The following is a 17713-nucleotide window of genomic DNA, read 5'->3' as shown; positions in this document are numbered from 1 at the left end:
CAAAAACGCTGTTTAATTTATTTGCAAAATTCAAAGAGCTGCCCCATCCATCCATGTCTTCGTGCTTAATTTTGCTGAGAAATCACATTAAAGGGATTGTAAAGACAGAAGTTTTTTTTTTTTTTTTAATCTTAATGCATTCTATGCATTAAGATGGTGTAGTGGGTAGCACTCTCACCTAGCAGTAAGAAGGGTCGCTGGTTCGACTCCCAACCATGACACTACCTGCCTGGAGTTTGCATGTCCTCCCTGTGCCTGCGTGGGTTTCCTCCGGTTTCCTCCCACACAAGTATAACATGTTTGTTATTTTTAAAGCAAAAAAAAGGAGACTTTACAACCACTTTAACCACTTGCCTACTAATTTTTTATCATTTTCTTTACACAAATAGAGCTTTCTTTTGGTGGTATTTAATCACTGCTGGATTTTTTATTTATTACAAAAAAAAAAAAAAAAAAAAAAAAAAAGGACCAAAAATGTTGAAAAAACAAATAAACAAAAATACCAAGCGCAATAATGTTCTAGCGTGACATATACAATCAAATAAGTGTAAATGAAATGTATGTGAATGCACGTGGAATTAATTAAATAAAAATTGTTAGATTGACAATGATCTCAAGCTGCTATCAATTATATATAGTGGTCAGAATCCCCTAAAAATTAAAACATAGATTGAACTTTGTATCAGAGCGCATCAATCAATGTGAGAAAATATTTTTTTGTGCTAAAAAACCAATGTGAAAAAAATTGCTACCAAATCGCTAAAAAAAATCGCATATATATAAAATCGCAAGTACATGAAAAAAATCGCAAATATTTAAAAACTGTGTTCCTCCAGTTATACAAATCCACTGGAAGTGGCGCGATATCTCTAAAGTAAACTGAGCAACAATTGTGTATAGATATACTAAAAATGCATTTGCAAATAGTATTCAATCCAAATTAGTGCCAATAAATAAATAACTTAGATATATTCCCTGTGATAAGTGTTGAATCCTCCATAATAAAAAATAAATAAATGATATGCTTATAAAGGTGCAATATATATACAATTGATGAGGATAAATAGTGTCAATAGAATCTGATTAAATATAGATGATTACATTCATGAGATAGGATAAGTATCAGGCAACAGTTCAATCCTCAGTCATCTGGGATATCTGGATTCCTGCAGTACTGCAGCACTTGAGAAAGTCACGTGTCAGTGATGCAACGCGTGGGAGGAGCCTAGGACACAGTCTGCTGAATACATTGTATCAAGCAGCAGCAGCTTGCGTAGCAAGCCTTGTCCTTACAAGCCAGCTGAGATCTGCCTATCTCCTTATCTGCATGTCTAAAACAAGTCAGGCACATGTGAGTGTATCACTGTGCTGTTTTGCCTGTGAACTTTTATTGTAACAATATTGCGCAATGTTTTCTCTCTTTGTTTATTTTACATAAAACCACTTGACACTGAGAAAATTACCATTCATTGTGGCTGTGGAAGAAATAGCTCAGAGGGTGAACAAATAAGTACTGCAGGAATCCAGATATCCCAGATTACTGAGGATTGAACTGTCGCCTGTTACTTATCCCATCTTATGAATTTAATCATCTATATTTAATCAGATTCTATTGGCACTATTTATCTATTTATACTCATCAATTGTATATATATTGCACCTTTATAAGCATATAATTTATTTATTTTTTATTATGGAGGATTCAACACTTATCACAGGGAATAGATCTAATTTATTTATTTATTGGCACTAATTTGGATTGAATACTATTTGCAAACGCATTTTTAGTATATCTATACACAATTGTTGCTTAGTTTACTTTGGAGATATCGCACCACTTCCAGTGGATTTGTATAACTGGAGGAACACAGTTTTTAAATATTTGCGATTTTTTTCATATACTTGCGATTTTATATATATGCGATTTTTTAGCGATTTGGTAGCAATTTTTTTCACATTGGTTTTTTAGCACAAAAAATTATTTTCTCACATTGATTAAACTTTGTATCAGAGCGCATCAATCTATGTTAAATGTTGAAAAAAACATTTACTTTTTTTCTGTCAGTAAATTTTGTAACTAAGTAATTTTTCACCTTTACTGATGTGCGCTGATGAGGCGGCACTGATAGGCTGAACTGGTTGGCATTGATGAGGTGGCCCTTATGGGTACTGATTTAGTGGCACTAATATGCTGCACTTTTGGGCACTGATAGGCATCACTGGTAGGTGGCACTGGTGGGCAGCACTGTTGGGCATTGTTTGACAGCAGTGATGGGCAGCACTGATTGCCAGCACTGACTGGCATCGCTAATAGGCACTGATTGGTGCCACTGATTGCTGGCATTATTATTATTATACAGGATTTATATAGCGGCAACAGTTGATGCAGCGCTTTACAATATATACGCATTGGTGGGCAATGATTGGCGACACTGTATTTCTAAATTGTAATCAGGGCACTGATGATCAGTGCCCCGATTACATTCCTAGATGTCCCCCTGCGTGGAGATGCCGCTGATCGGCTCTCCTTGCCACACTGTCAGTTTGAGGCGAGGAGCGACGATTACCGGCTGTGATTGGACACAGCCGATCACATGGTTAAAGAGCCGTGGACGTGGCTCTTTTCAGAGATCGGGGTCGTGCCGTGTCCTAGCAACACGAAGTGGCAGCGATCGCTGCGCTGCGCGCCTCCAGGGGCGCGCGAGAGTGGCCGTTCTGGGACGCCATAATAGTTATAGTTTAGGCATGCAGTAGGAGGGTGTGCTTGGCTAAGATAATCCTTTCTCCCCTCCTGAAGACTCCTGGGATATATGACATAATTTGCACAGGCATAAAAATCAGAAAGTAACCGAAGAAATGTAAAAAAAAAAAAAAAAAGTTTAAATATTATGATATACTTTCCTATTTACCAATGCTAGCAGCATGAGGAGTAACAATAGTAAGTATTTACATAAAGGGTGAAGTTTTGCTTTTTTTCGTTTTTCCTCTCCTGTACCACACAGCACTAAGTTTTTCACAAATTCTACATTCCAAGATAGGTCCACAACATAAAAAATCCAAAAGTTTTGCTACAGATATGCTGCCGCACACTCCCAGGCCTGGGTGCCAGGTCACCAAGTGCTTAGTTCTCCACAAATTCAACAGCGAGAAAAAGAAAAATGAAGCACTCTGTATCCATTATCAGTGCTGAACTCCTTATGCCGCGTACACACGAGCGGACTTTACGGCAGACTTTTCGATGGACTTTACGACGGACTTTCTGAATGAACGGACTTGCCTACACACAATCCACCAAAGTCCATCAAATTCGTACGTGATGACGTACGACCGGACTAAAATAAGGAAGTTCATAGCCAGTAGCCAATAGCTGCCCTAGCGTCGGTTTTTGTCCGGACTAGCATACAGACGAGTGGACTTTTCGACCGGACTCGAGTCCGTCGGATAGATTTGAAACATGTTTCAAATCTAAGTCCGTCCAACTTTTGAGAAAACAAAGTCCGCTGGAGCCCACACACGATCGAATTTTCCGAAGAAATCCCGTCCGCCAGGCAAAGTCTGCCGTAAAGTCCGACCGCGTGTAAGCGGCATAAGGCATCTGATGGTAAAAACTAAAAATGCATGAATTTTACTTTTTGTTTTTTCATTATACAATCCCCCAAGCAGTTTTTTTTTTTTAAATTAACATCTTTCCTATTTTACCTTGCTTACTCTCCTGTTATCCTAGGCTGGGTCTAATCAATTCCTTCCTCTCATTAGCCATTTTGCCACCAGATTATTAATATTGGTTAACCTTATGTATTGTATTGTGTTCATACAAAATGGCTTATTGTCATTTCAATCACTTCAGTACAACTATTAAAGAACATACATAAAAAAAAGAAAAAAAAAAAAAGGCTTTGTAAATAACTTCACTATGCTGATGTGTTGGATTTGATTCTTTAGGATAATGATGCCACCCATAGTCCCAGTGAAAAGCTGACTAGTAAAAGAGGAAGGTAGGTTACGATCTTTTTTAACACATATCTTTTTTGTTTTTTGTAGTAATTTTTGTACACTTTTACATAAGAATATATTTATTTTACAAACATTTAATACATGGTATCCCCACAGAAGTATTTTTTACAGAGCATTATGGCTTTTTCTAAAAAGGGATCACAGCAGAAGCTGTTTGCTTTCTCTTTTCTCTTTCTCTTTTCTTTTATTTGGACGGTTAAGAATAGCCTGGCAAACGTGGAAAGGAGCCCAGAGCTCCATTTGTTGACTATAAATGTAAATATTTACAATAAAAATATGCCTTCAACACTATTGCTATAGAATATAATTTAGCAACTGTAATGCCCTGTACACACGATCGGACATTGATCGGATATTCCGACAACAAAATCCATGGATTTTTTCTGACGGATGTTGGCTCAAACATGTCTTACATACACACGGTCGCACAAAGTTGTCGGAAAATGCGATCGTTCTGAACGCGGTGACGTAAAACACATACGTCGGGACTATAAACTGGGCAGTAGCCAATAGCTTTTGTCTCTTAATTTATTCTGAGCATGCGTGGCACTTTGTGCGTCAGAATTGTCCACACACGGTCGGAATTTACGCGAACGGATTTTGTCGGAAAATTTTATAGCCTGCTCTCAAACTTTGTGTGACGGAAATTCCGATGGAAAAAGTCCAATGGAGCCCACACACGGTCAGAATTTCCGACAACAAGCTCCAATAACACATATTCCGTCGGAAAGTCCGACCGTGTGTACAGGGCATAAACCTGCAACTATATACTTCCATTTCTCACAGTGTAACTATTGCATCGGTTGGCCTTGCTCAAAAATTTAAATAAAAAGGGCATTCTATTCAAAAGAATCATACAGTCACTGACCACGTTAAGGCCCCGTTCACATCTGAGCGATGTCTAGCAATGCTCCAGCGTCGTGTTTCTGTGGCACGTTTCATTTTGAATGGGCCACTCTCTGTGTCAAAAACACGCCAAAGAAGCTGATGTACCACGTTTGGCACTGTGAGTTTTGTGGTACAGTAAAATCACACTGCGTTTGGGTGCTATTAGGAAATAATGGCACTGCAGACGTGTCCCGCATTTTGCTGCAATTCTGCCTGCAATACCAGTACACTCAGGTGTGTGAACAGGGCCTAAGACTGTTCACAGATCCTTGAAAACAGGCTGACTGCTGTGGGAAAAAAAAAAAATAATTTCCAGTTAACACAACAGTTCTTCAATATGCAGATTAATAAACAAGAAAAAACACTTTTTATCTTTTACAAAGCAAGAACGAAACATATGGTAATTTCTATGTGGTCTAGAAAACCACAAAAGATAAAACGAAGAAAAATCACCTTCTGAGAATCTTTTCCTAAAGTCACGAGTTATAATTTCCAATATACTGTTAGGTTAAACGGTTATGAAAAGATGTATTATTCTAGGAAATGTTTATTAAAATAATTGAATGAAACGTGGTTTATACTGGTAACAAAAGAAAAGTCCAGCAAAATTCTCCGCATCTGATGAAGGCAGATGATCATACTTGGTTGTGTTGTTTAGTTTGTGGCTAGAGCAGATCACTAGAACAAATAAACCTGGCTATCATTTGATCGATTAGCCCACAGAAAAGTCTTTTTTTTTAACACAATAATCCCTCTTTGGCCGATAATCTTTGCCGGTGAATAACATCCTGCTGCAGCTCTTGATGTACTGGATGCCACAGCTTCATGAGTATCCTTTCCATGTTCAGTGCATATACAGTGTGTGAAGGTATAACTTCTCTGTGAATCTGTAGAATAAAAAGTTTCAAGTTTACCATCAGTGATTGTAAATACAGCACCTTCTATTCCAAGTGCGGCGAAAAATGCATTCCCATTACACATTAGAAGGCAAAGTGAAGCTGGCCATACATGTGGCAAATTTCACTCAATTTCAACCACTTTGGAGCTACCAGGAATCATAAGTATCGTTGCAAGTAATAGCCAAAAACTAAGCAATCTACCACCCAAAAATTTGACTGACCACCCGAATTTGGTTGATTGTGAAATTTATTAGTTTAATACAACTTATTAAATATGGAATAGAAATGGAAATAAATTAGAAACAAATCTTGCAATTTTGTTAAAACTGATCAGCTCTTTCTACTGCATTAGATTGAGACAATTTCATTCATCTCCTTGCAGAGGAGGAAGGCCATACATGATTCAACCCAGCAGGTTGAACAAAAAAAAGAACGGATTCAGCCAGTGGGAAAATTTGTATACAACCAACTAGCCCATACAGGGATCGAAATTCAGCCGATCCCTGTTGATCCAGAAAAATTTTGATCCATGTATGGCCGGTTTTAGATCTTCGACCACTTTGCAATTTGGACAAAAAAGAGGAATTGAAATTTCAGTCAATCCAATTGCCACATGTATGGTAAGTTTTTGATAACAGTCCAGATGCAGTGTTTTGCATAGCTATGATGGATCATTTTTCTCTATATAAACATTTTACACAAGTCTTTTGCAACCTTTTTAACTGAGGGGAACCCTTGAAATAATTTCTGGACTCAGGGAACCCTTGCTAATGACTACTTTAAAGTGGTTGTAACCCTAAAAAAAGAAGGTATTTAGCATTATAATTTTGGGAAAACACACACACACTGTACTGAAAAGGGACCTAAAACAGAGAGAATCAAAGTAATACATGTGACTTTACAACCATTTTAAACTACAGCTTCCTGTAGATTAATGATGGTCAGTGGGAAGAATTCCCCCTTACAGATATCTAAAAAGATTTATGTCAGACAGAAATTACTTATTCCTTAGAACCCTCTAGCAGCCTTTGGAGGAACTCTAGGGTTCCGTAGAACCCCGATTGAGAAAGGCGGCTTTAAATGCTTGATGCATAAACCTGCACAGGAAATGTCTTCATCCTTGAGAAATTCTTGCAGAAAACCTGATTAGAAACAGATCACAATAGAGTGGAATACATTTTAAAATGCAAATGTGGTACAGATGCTAAAATGGGCCCCTACAGAATAAAGCGATGGTTCTCTGGAAAAGACAAAGATGACAAAAACACTTCTGGTCTCGTTCTGATTACCAATTTACCAAAAAGATTTCCCATACAAACGGACCTGTAAATGCCATCACTTCAAGTGTTTGAACTATATAAGCTTTTGGAACATCTAGACATGAACACTTTAATGATTATGCCGAATTTAAATCTGCAGCCAAACTTCTGCCAGGAATCGAACAATGCCTGAGGGCCAAGATGGAGGAACCAGCCTTCACTTCCTGTGTGGTGTAGTCCCTCGCGCTAAATGAGTAACGTACTGAGTCAATATATGATGACTTGAAATAGAAAATAATATAAATGGTGAAAAACGTATGGATGGTGATGATGTCTCTGTGGACTGCAGCAAAATCTAAAGTGTTCACTTACACTCAGCAAAATAAAAATAGTAAAGTGATTCCGCGCTTCAAATCTATCACACCCAAAAATAAATATGTATACATCTATATAAACAAATGATATTATACAGGCATAGAATAGCAGTGCAAAAAATTGTAAAGTGCTCAGTATAATAAAGTGATTATCCAAAGTGCTGATGTGCTTAAATCAATCCAAAGTTTATAAAGTGCTTCATCCACTGGGACCATATAGTGGAGGGAAGGGGTGATGGTGATGTTATGAATTGAAGGGATCCGGTGGGACCTGGCTCTCTAAACTCTCACCTTAAATAAGGTAAATCAAGGCATCAAACAGGTTCTTAGTTGGGTGTTGTATGGTGCCATTCAGGTGGGACTTCTCTGGTGGTGCAAAGGTATTCCCGATAAAAAGCACCTATCAGATAGAGGAAAAAGGGGGTTGCCCACCTGGGCTCCACCGGTCCGGTGGGATAAATAGGGAAGGGGGAGAAATAGACCTCCAATGGTGTAGTATATTGAGTGAAAATGCTATTTATTCAAAATTAAAAGTGGACTCTTACATTTCAAAAGATTAAAAACAGTATAAAAGCATAAACAAGCTGAGGAGCGGCGTCTGAGGCGCCTCCTTACTGACTTCCGGTTTCGTCTGCTCTCTGCCACGCCCTACGCATTACGTCACCGCTCGTGACTTCAACTGGGCAACCGGATTGGCCCGAGAGGGATGTTTTTTATGTGATGGCATCGGAAGTTGTGTAGCAGCCATTTTTGTTGTGGTAAAGTGTACTTATCATGTTATGGTCGTCATAGCGGCTATTTTTATGGTGGTAAAGTGCACTTGTGTTGTCGCGGCCATCTTACAGGTGGCAACTTGTGTAAGATAGCGGCCATGTTGAAGAGGATCAAAACAAGTGTGTTACATTAATTTGTGCAAACTATGTCTATGTTTGCTCCTTCGATAATTAAATAAAAGCTGATGTTCGAATGAAAGGGAAATATGTATAGTATATAGTGTTGTTCCATTACTAATGTGAAACATTTAAGGGAAGATAGTATTAGATGTCGGCCATTTTCCTGTAGCCTGTGTTGTCATAAATGTCAATAGGACCACATGTAAGTTGGACATTTTTGAGTGGTTGATGATGCTGTTATCCGTACATTGCGTACAGTAATATGGCGGATAACAGCATCATCGACCACTCAAAAATACTATCTTCCCTTAAATGTTTCACATTAGTAATGGAACAACACTATATACTATACATATTTCCCTTTCATTCGAACATCAGCTTTTATTTAATTATCGAAGGAGCAAACATAGACATAGTTTGCACAAATTAATGTAACACACTTGTTTTGATCCTCTTCAACATGGCCGCTATCTTACACAAGTTGTCACCTGTAAGATGGCCGCGACAACACAAGTGCACTTTACCACCATAAAAATGGCCGCTATGACGACCATAACATGATAAGTACACTTTACCGCAACAAAAATGGCCGCTACACAACTTCCGATGCCATCACATAAAAAACATCCCTCTCGGGCCAATCCGGTTCCCCAGTTGAAGTCACGAGCGGTGACGTAACGCGTAGGGCGTGGCAGAGAGCAGACGAAACCGGAAGTCAGTAAGGAGGCGCCTCAGACGCCGCTCCTCAGCTTGTTTATGCTTTTATACTGTTTTTAATCTTTTGAAATGTAAGAGTCCACTTTTAATTTTGAATAAATAGCATTTTCACTCAATATACTACACCATTGGAGGTCTATTTCTCCCCCTTCCCTATTTATCCCACCGGACCGGTGGAGCCCAGGTGGGCAACCCCCTTTTTCCTCTATCTGATAGGTGCTTTTTTATAGGGAATACCTTTGCACCACCAGAGAAGTCCCACCTGAATGGCACCATACAACACCCAACTAAGAACCTGTTTGATGCCTTGATTTACCTTATTTAAGGTGAGAGTTTAGAGAGCCAGGTCCCACCGGATCCCTTCAATTCATAACATCACCATCACCCCTTCCCTCCACTATATGGTCCCAGTGGATGAAGCACTTTATAAACTTTGGATTGATTTAAGCACATCAGCACTTTGGATAATCACTTTATTATACTGAGCACTTTACAGCCTTCACTTCCTGTCTCAATTACAAATTTTTCAACAAGAGAAAAAAAAAAAAAAAAAAGGAAGAAGATATGGAAATTCTCTAACTGGGACACAAGAAAAATAAAAAAACACCTAAGTACGTAAGAATTTTTCTTTTTATTATTATTGCCGTCCATGTTGCGCTTTGAGAATCCTCCCAAGAACTGTCATGGTGATAAAATTATCAACAGGAGTGAAAGTGAATGGAAATCTCCCAAACATGGAACAAAGGTTAAAATAAAAATCAGAGAGGTTCTGAAACATGTTTTCATTTTTTCTAAACTTCAAAAATTGCTTTTACACGATTCTTAAAGTGCTTGCATTTAAACATCTGTACAGTGCTTAGATACTTAAAATTCTACTTCTTTGCCATTAAAATGTACACCATGTACACGTGTTTACACATGTTTATATGTGTACATGCATAAATTAACAACCACAACACACATACATACATATGGCGCCAGAATGGCTCTTCTGCGCGAATTGCTATATGTATGGTGGCTCCTTTAAAAGCATAGCAGGCACGTGCCCGCTGCATGGCGGGGGACCCAATCGCCGCCAGCCACCCGCGATCGCAGGCATGAGAGCAGGAACGGGGATTTGTGTGTGTAAACACACAAATCCCTGTTCTGACAGGGGAGGAGAAACAGATCCTCTGTTCCTACTAAGTAGGAACAATGATCTGTCTCCTCCCCGAGTCAGTCACATCCCCTCACAGTTAGAAACACACCTAGGAAACACACTTAACCCCTTGATCGCCCCCTAGTGTTAACCCCTTACTAATATACTAATAGTAATCAGTGGCTATTTTTAGCTCTGATCACTGTAAAAATGTCAATGGTCCCAAAAGTGTCCGATCTGTCTGCCGCAATGTCGCAGTCCTGATAAAAATTGCTGATCGCCGCCATTACTAGTAAAAAAAATAAAACAAAAAACAATAAATCTATCCCCTATTTTGTAGACACTAACTTTTACGCAAACCACTCAATATGGAGTGGTGACTCCCCGTGTGTCGGCGAAGCTGGCATATCAGCCACACGTGCGGGAAGATGCCCAAAAGGACGTCACACGCGCAGGGCTGAAAGGCGTGGCGCCGATGAGCAGTGCATGCGCCCGCCCAATCACCCACGTCACCAGGACGAAAAGGAGGGGAGGGGGAGGGCGCCCATCGCAACTCCCAGACAAACTGGCGAAAACGCCGGCCCAACGGCCGCGGAGCACACAGACATAAACCGGCCGCCCAGAGCAGCTAAAATATTAAAAATGACAAATGTGTATGCACATTAGATATTGTAGGTGAAAGGCTGGATTACGATCTGACCCTGTAGAGGACAGTCATAAGAAAATGATGGGCACCAGACACATAGCACACCTCCACCCTAATCTATGAACAAGCAAAGGGGGGAACAATGGGACTTTAAATGGGACGTGAGGGAAAGTTCACGCCCCCATCCCTACCAACATGAAAAAAGAGGGGGAGGTTGGGACTTTGAATGAGGTGTGAAATGGTGGAACCAATCAGATTCACAAAGGTACAAACATGAATATGCAGCACACTGCGCCCAAAAGCGATATCCTCATGCCTTTTTACATCCACCTGAAAGAATCTGGTAAATGTATGGACTGAAGACCAAGTTGCGGCCTTGCAGATTTGAGCCATGAAGGCTTGGTGATGCACTGCCCATGAAGAACTAACAGCCTTGGTAGAGTGTGCTTTGATTTGAAAAAGTGGAATCTTCCTCTTCAAACCATAAGCTTGAACAATTACTTGCCGAATGCACTTAGAAATAGTAGATTTCGATGCTGCCTGTCCTTTTTTAGGACCTTCAGGCAACACAAACAAAACATCCATTTTTCGAATCTGAGCAGTCGCCTTCAAATAGACTTTGACTTCTCTCATTACATCAAGTGAATGTAGCGACTTTACTTCCGTAGAACAGGGTTCTGGAAAAAATGAAGGTAGAACAATAACCTGGTTTAGATGAAAACCTGACACTACCTTCGTTAGAAAGTTAGGATGAGGACGCAATACTACCCCTATCCTTGTGAATAATTAAATATGGCTCTTTACAAGAAAGAGCAGCCAACTCTGATACCCTTCTTGCAGAAAATATGGCTACCAGAAAAACTAGCTTCCTTGTCAAAAGGACCAAGGGGATATGTCGTATCGGCTCAAAAGGCTGTTTCTGTAATGAGATTACTCCAGCGGAGCTCAGCATAGCACCTTTACTCGTGACCAACACCTAAGACACTGGCGAAAAAACTGAGGTACTCCCAGTAATGGGAGGGGTTATATAGGGAGTGAACTTCCTGTCTTGGGTGTGCCAGTGTCCATCACCTAAAGGTGGCCTATATAACCCACATAGTAACTACTATGGCTCTGTGTCCCGTGAGGTACGATAAAGAGATGTTTTTTCTAAAATTGTCGCTCTTCTTGTTTATAGCACAAAAAATAAAAACCGCAGAGGTGATCAAATACCACCAAAAGAAAGCTCTGTTTGTGGGGGAAAAATTATGTAAATATTGTTTGGGGTACAATGTTGCACGACCGCACAATTGTCAGTTAAAGTGACGCAGTGCCGTATCGCAAAAAATGGCCTGATCAGGAAGGGGATAAATTAATCCGGGGCCGAAGTGGTTAAGGCCAGTGGTCTCCAAACTGCAGGGGCCAGATGTGGCCCTTTGCTTGCCTTTATCCGGCCCTTGGGGCACGGTTCCTCCCACTGACACCAACAACGGGGCACTATTCCTCCTAACCAACATCAATGGCAGGGCACTATTTTTCCCACTGTTACCAATGATGGGGCACTATTCCTTCCCCCGATACCAGTTATGCAGCACTAATACTCCCACTAACTCCAACAATGGGGCACTATTCCTCTTACTGATACCAATGAAAGGGCACAATTTACCCACGGATACCAACGATGAAGCACTATTCTTCCCACTGACACCAAGAGTGGGGCAGTATTCCTCCCACTGATGCCAATGATGGGGCACTATTCCTCCCACTGACACCAATGATGGGGCATTGTTTTGTTCCCACTGACGATGGGTCATTTTCTCTCTCACTGATTACAGTCCAGCCCCCTCAGACTCTGAAGGACAGTAAACTGCCCCTCTGTTTAGAAAGTTTGGAGTCCCCCCCGCTCAAAGCCATAAAAATGCAGCATTGATAAACAATACTGGCTTTTTCCGACCACGCGCATAAGCCCCAAGTAGGGTTTCCCCTGCTCCCTGCTGGATTATTTTGAAACATGCAAAAGTGGGTGGGAAAACACCCAGGAAAATCTCATTTTTGCATGTGGTCAAAATACATCAAAAGCCAAGAGCTTACTAGCCATCTATAGCCAGCATATCATATGTGGGTGGACTAACCCTTTGAAGTACACCTGTTATGACAGATATATGGGGGTGGCAGTTGCTGGATCTCTTTTGAGAATGCAAGTTGTCTGTGACTGGTTTGTCTGTACTTGAGTCTTTAACTCTTATCTCTAATCTAAAAATATTCTGAAAGAAGTCAAATTTCTTATCTGTGTGCTTGATCCAGGTCAATGACTCAAAGCACTGAAGCCAAAGCATTTGCATAACAAATGGCACTCCAGAAGAAGGATCAGCAATGGCAGCCTAGATATTGCTCTCAAAAAAGGTTTTTAACCCTCATATATAAAACATACATAATACAGAAACCTTCTACCTAGCAAATATGTGTTATCATGGTTTAAAATTTAGAGGTAAAAGTGTCATTTTTTGACAAGCATTGTTATAGACTCAGAGACAACTGACATTACCTTTAAGGCTTCTAAAAGGTCATACATATTAACTGGTGGCAGGCTGGGAGGCAAGTTGTCTCCAGAACAGGCTAGTAAGAGGGCAGCTTGCTGCTCAGCATCGTCAGGATGAACATGAGTTCCAGGGTTCTGGTTTCCAGGAGAAGTGGAGAATGCTGGCGGACTAAATAAAAAGAGAAAGCCAAAAACAAAATCAGTCAAATCAATAAATAATACCCATATTTAATCAGTTATCTGGTGGAAGTCAGGGAGCAAAGACACAAAGCAGCTAATTTAAGGTAAAATGCATAGAAATTGGCGTTTTTTTTCATGCCTAAAAGATAGGTAGCTCTGTTCATCCAGTTCTGAGATTTACAAAGCCCTGCTACAAAGCACAGCCCTGTCTGGCAGTGAAATTGGTTCTAAAACTTTTTTTTTTTACCATTACCTGCATTAAGGAAAAAAATATTTTGTCACTTGCTGTGCCCCCCTCCAACCTCCTCCAAATACTTACCTGTCCTGCATTGATCCAGCTCTGTGCCTAGCCACTGGGTCTTCTCTCCTGTTCCCCTAATTTCACAAGCTTGTGTGAGTCAATGGATGCACACAGCCCAGCTTGGGATCGAGCATGCACATCTGCCCCCATAGCAAGCAGGGCAGACACAGAAGAAGAGGAGCCAAGATCGCCGGCAAGGGAAATCAGAAGAGGATAACAACACATTTTGACTCACCTATAGTCCATATAACATTGAAAGCATTTGGTTATATCTGTTCGACATGTGTGAACTGACAGTCCAGAAGATGTACAGGAAGTTATGTTAGTATGATTACCTGCTAACTACAGGAACTACAAAACACCTCCCCCAAGTTATGGGGAGGTGTTATATAGTCCTAACAAACTTCCACCTAGATACAGTATGGTTTTAACCTAGAACAAGTGTATTCCTGGTAGTAGCATCAGGTCAAAATACAAAAGAAAAAAAAGTGTGAAAAAAACAAAAACAAAAAAAAAAAAAAACCACAAATGCAGCCACCACATCTAAAGGAAAAGTAGGCTGCAATACATGCAATCTTTGTTCTTTGGTTTAGATCTGCTTTAATGCCTGATACACACAATGAGATTATCGGAAGAATGATCGTCTGTCTTTTTTGCATGCTAATCTCTAGGGCTGAAACTAATCGATTAATCGACAACTAATCGATTAGGAAAATAGTTATCAACTATTTTCCTATTCGATTAATCGGCCAGCCGATTATTTGGCCTGCATACAGAATGCATTATTTGTTTACATATCAGGAAATACAGTGCAGCACACATACATCTCAGTACACCATCCATACATGTCAGGAAGTGCCTGAGAACTTGTGAATGTGAATGTGTGAGGAGCAATGCCTCATGGAACATGTAGTCCTGGGCAGAAAGTGAGTGGGTCTAAAAGCAGAAGTTTTTTTACCTCGCTATAGGGGCACGCTATACTATAATTTGCAGCTTGCTATTGGGCAGGAGGAGCCAGAGGCATCGGTGGGGGACCCCAGAAGAGAAGAATCGGGGCTGCTCTGAAAAACCATTACACAGAGCAGGTAAGTATACCATGTTTGTTTAAAAAAAAAAAAAAAAGACTTTAAAGACTGTGCAGAGAAGATCAGCATCTGAACCCAGAGAAGGTGGAGGCTGATAGACTGGAGGTAATAGAAGGCATTACTATTACATTTAACCGGTTCAATACCGGGCATTTTCACCCCCTTCCTTCCCAGACCAATTTTTCGTTTTCAGCGCTGTCGCACTTTAAACGACAATTGCGCGGTCTTGTGACGTTGTACCCAAACAAAATTGACGTCCTTTTTTCCCCACAAATAGAGCTTTCTTTTGGTGGTATTTGATCACCTCTGCGGTTTTTATTTTTTGCAATATAAACAAAAGAAGAGCGACAATTTTGAAAAAAAACACAATATTTTTTACTTTTTGCTATAATAAATATCCCAATTTTTTTTTAAAAAACACAAATTTTTCCTCAGTTTCGGCCGATACGTATTCTTCTACATATTTTTGGTAAAAAAAAAAAAAAAAAAAAAAATCGCAATAAGCGTATATTGATTGGTTTGCGCAAAAGTTATAGCGTCTATAAAATACGGGATAGATTTATGGCATTTTTTTTTTAAATTATTATTTTTTTTTTTTGTACTAGTAATAGCGGCGATCAGCGATTTTTTTTTGTGACTGCGACATTATGGCGGACACATCGGACACTTTTGACACATTTTTGGGACCATTCACATTTATACAGCGTTCAATGCTATAAAATTGCAGATTACTGTGTAAATGTGACAGGCAGTGAAGGGGTTAACCACTAGGGGGTGGGGAGGGGTTAAATGTGTTTCCTAGGGAATGCTTCTAACTGTAGGGGGAGGGGGCGCACAAGGGGAGGAGACCGATCAGTGTTCCACTGTTCTGCACTGACAGGATGTGGGTTTATACACACAGATCCACGGTCCGGCCCGGTTAACGGGCAATCGCGGGTGCCCGGCGGACATCGCGGCCGCCGGGCACATGCACAGGGTCCCGAGCAACGCGGCGGGCACGCGCACGCCCCCTAGGCGGCCGGGAACCCAGGGCCGTCATATGACGTCCACCCAGGATGGAAGATCCCATCTGTGGACGTCATTTGACCATAGGCGAGTAGAGAAGTGGTTAAAGTAAACTTTTACATGGAGGCAAGCCACATTACGTGGGAGTAGGGCACATTTCAAGGAGGCAGCGCACATTACGTGGGAACAGGGCACTTTAAATGTGCCCCAGTGTGAATGGGGTCTAAATAAAAAATGTGATCTCTGAGTCTGATGATATTTACCAGATTCAACCTCCAATAGTATATACAGTATATCTCTTCTGTCTGTTATTCTCAGAGTGGATTAGAGATTTTGCTCCCTAATCATATAGTTGATTATTTATATTTACCCCTGCATATAGATTTTGAAGAATAAATTGCCTTTTTTTTAAACTTTACATAATAAATTATACACCACACTTTTTTTTAAGGTTATTATCCGATTAATCGAAACAATAATCAGCCAACTAATCGATTATGAAAATAATCGTTAGTTGCAGCCCTACTAATCTCATATCGAAAAGAAGTAATAAAGCCAGGTCTTGTCTCTGCCCCCAGTCTATGACTGGACAGTGAAAAAACATCAGCAGAACAAAGGGTTTGTCACTCTGCCACTATGCTCTCTCCTCCTGTCAGCATATTACCTTGTCGCACATGAGCACTCCAGCACAACTGATTGGCTCCTTTTGCTGCCCATCTCTGTTTCAGGCTGAGTGTGGCTGTACAGTGTCTCCAAGAAGCCAATACCAGGTATAATCAAAATCTTATACTAGATGCATGTAGAAATGCATCAAATGATGTTACAATTAATACAGAGCGGCAATAATGTATGCACTTTATATATGTCTGGGGTTCAGCTTTAAAGTGTAACTAAAGGCAAAACATTTTTTTTTTCTATTTTGGACAGAGAGGGTTATAACCCATGTCCAGTTTTTTTTTTTTGCCATCTGTGTCCTATAGGGGAGATTTCCCTCCGCTTCCTGTCCCATAGCTAAAACAGAAAGTGAGAGGATACCCATACAAAAGTGAGGAATTCCAGGGTGTCACCAAGATCACCAAAACTAGTGTCCACATTGGAGGATTTCCCCTCTATTACTGTTCTGGTGACAACACAAAATTTGAGTTTTTCTTATAAAGTTTTGCCCTCAATTACACTAAAAGGTATTTTTTATTTTTTTTTTTTACTTCAGATATTCATTTAAGAAAAGCCCAGCAAGTGAAGAATGGAGCAGGTTTAGCACTATGACGATGACGACAACGATGACAACAGCAACATGAGAAAGCTGGCTCACATGTCTTATGACAGGAAGGCAGTTACAATGAATTTGTCTTTACAACGCAATAAATAAATACATACATGTCTTAATAGCAAACCTTTCATCAATCTTCCTAAAAAAACATTCATTCCCTGGTTGATATGCTGATGTTTTACCTTAAAAGCAGAGCTCCACCCAAAAGGGGAACCCCAGCTTGTCTGCCTCTTCCATCCTTCTGTTGCCACATTTGGCACCTTTTGGGGGGGAGCAAACTCAGCTGGAAGTTTGCCCCCCCTCCCCCGCAGCCAGCCCATACACAGAGCGCAGTACGCATGCGCAGTAGGCAACCGGCTGTGAAGCCGCAAGGCTTCACTGACGATTTCTGTTAGAGGGGATGGCGGCAGCAGCACCCGATTGAAAATTAGCATGGCCGAAGACCCTGCTGAATTCTGGGACAGGCAAGTGTCCTAATATTAAAAGTCAGCATCTACAGTATTTAATTTTTTTTCTGCATGACCCT

General features: G+C 40.4%; 1 protein-coding gene across 2 annotated transcripts in view; it reads right to left on the bottom strand.

Moving 5' to 3' along the window:
- Positions 1-4055: 4055 nt before the first annotated feature.
- Positions 4056-17713, bottom strand: part of LOC141103533 (transcriptional adapter 1) — a 156377-nt gene continuing 142719 nt past the window's right edge. For both annotated transcript variants that reach the window (XM_073593219.1, XM_073593218.1), the window contains 2 exons: positions 13353-13515; positions 4056-5789 (listed from right to left, as the gene is read on the bottom strand). In XM_073593219.1, the coding sequence (XP_073449320.1) occupies positions 5640-5789; positions 13353-13515 (313 nt within the window). In that variant the 3' untranslated portion in view covers positions 4056-5639. The remainder of the gene's footprint in view (positions 5790-13352; positions 13516-17713) is intronic.

The sequence above is a fragment of the Aquarana catesbeiana genome, linkage group LG07 (genome assembly GCF_042186555.1).
Source record: "Aquarana catesbeiana isolate 2022-GZ linkage group LG07, ASM4218655v1, whole genome shotgun sequence".
Classification (NCBI taxonomy): Eukaryota; Metazoa; Chordata; class Amphibia; order Anura; family Ranidae; genus Aquarana; species Aquarana catesbeiana.
Note: the sequence above shows the minus strand (reverse complement) of the source record. Positions and strands in the feature narration are given on the sequence as shown.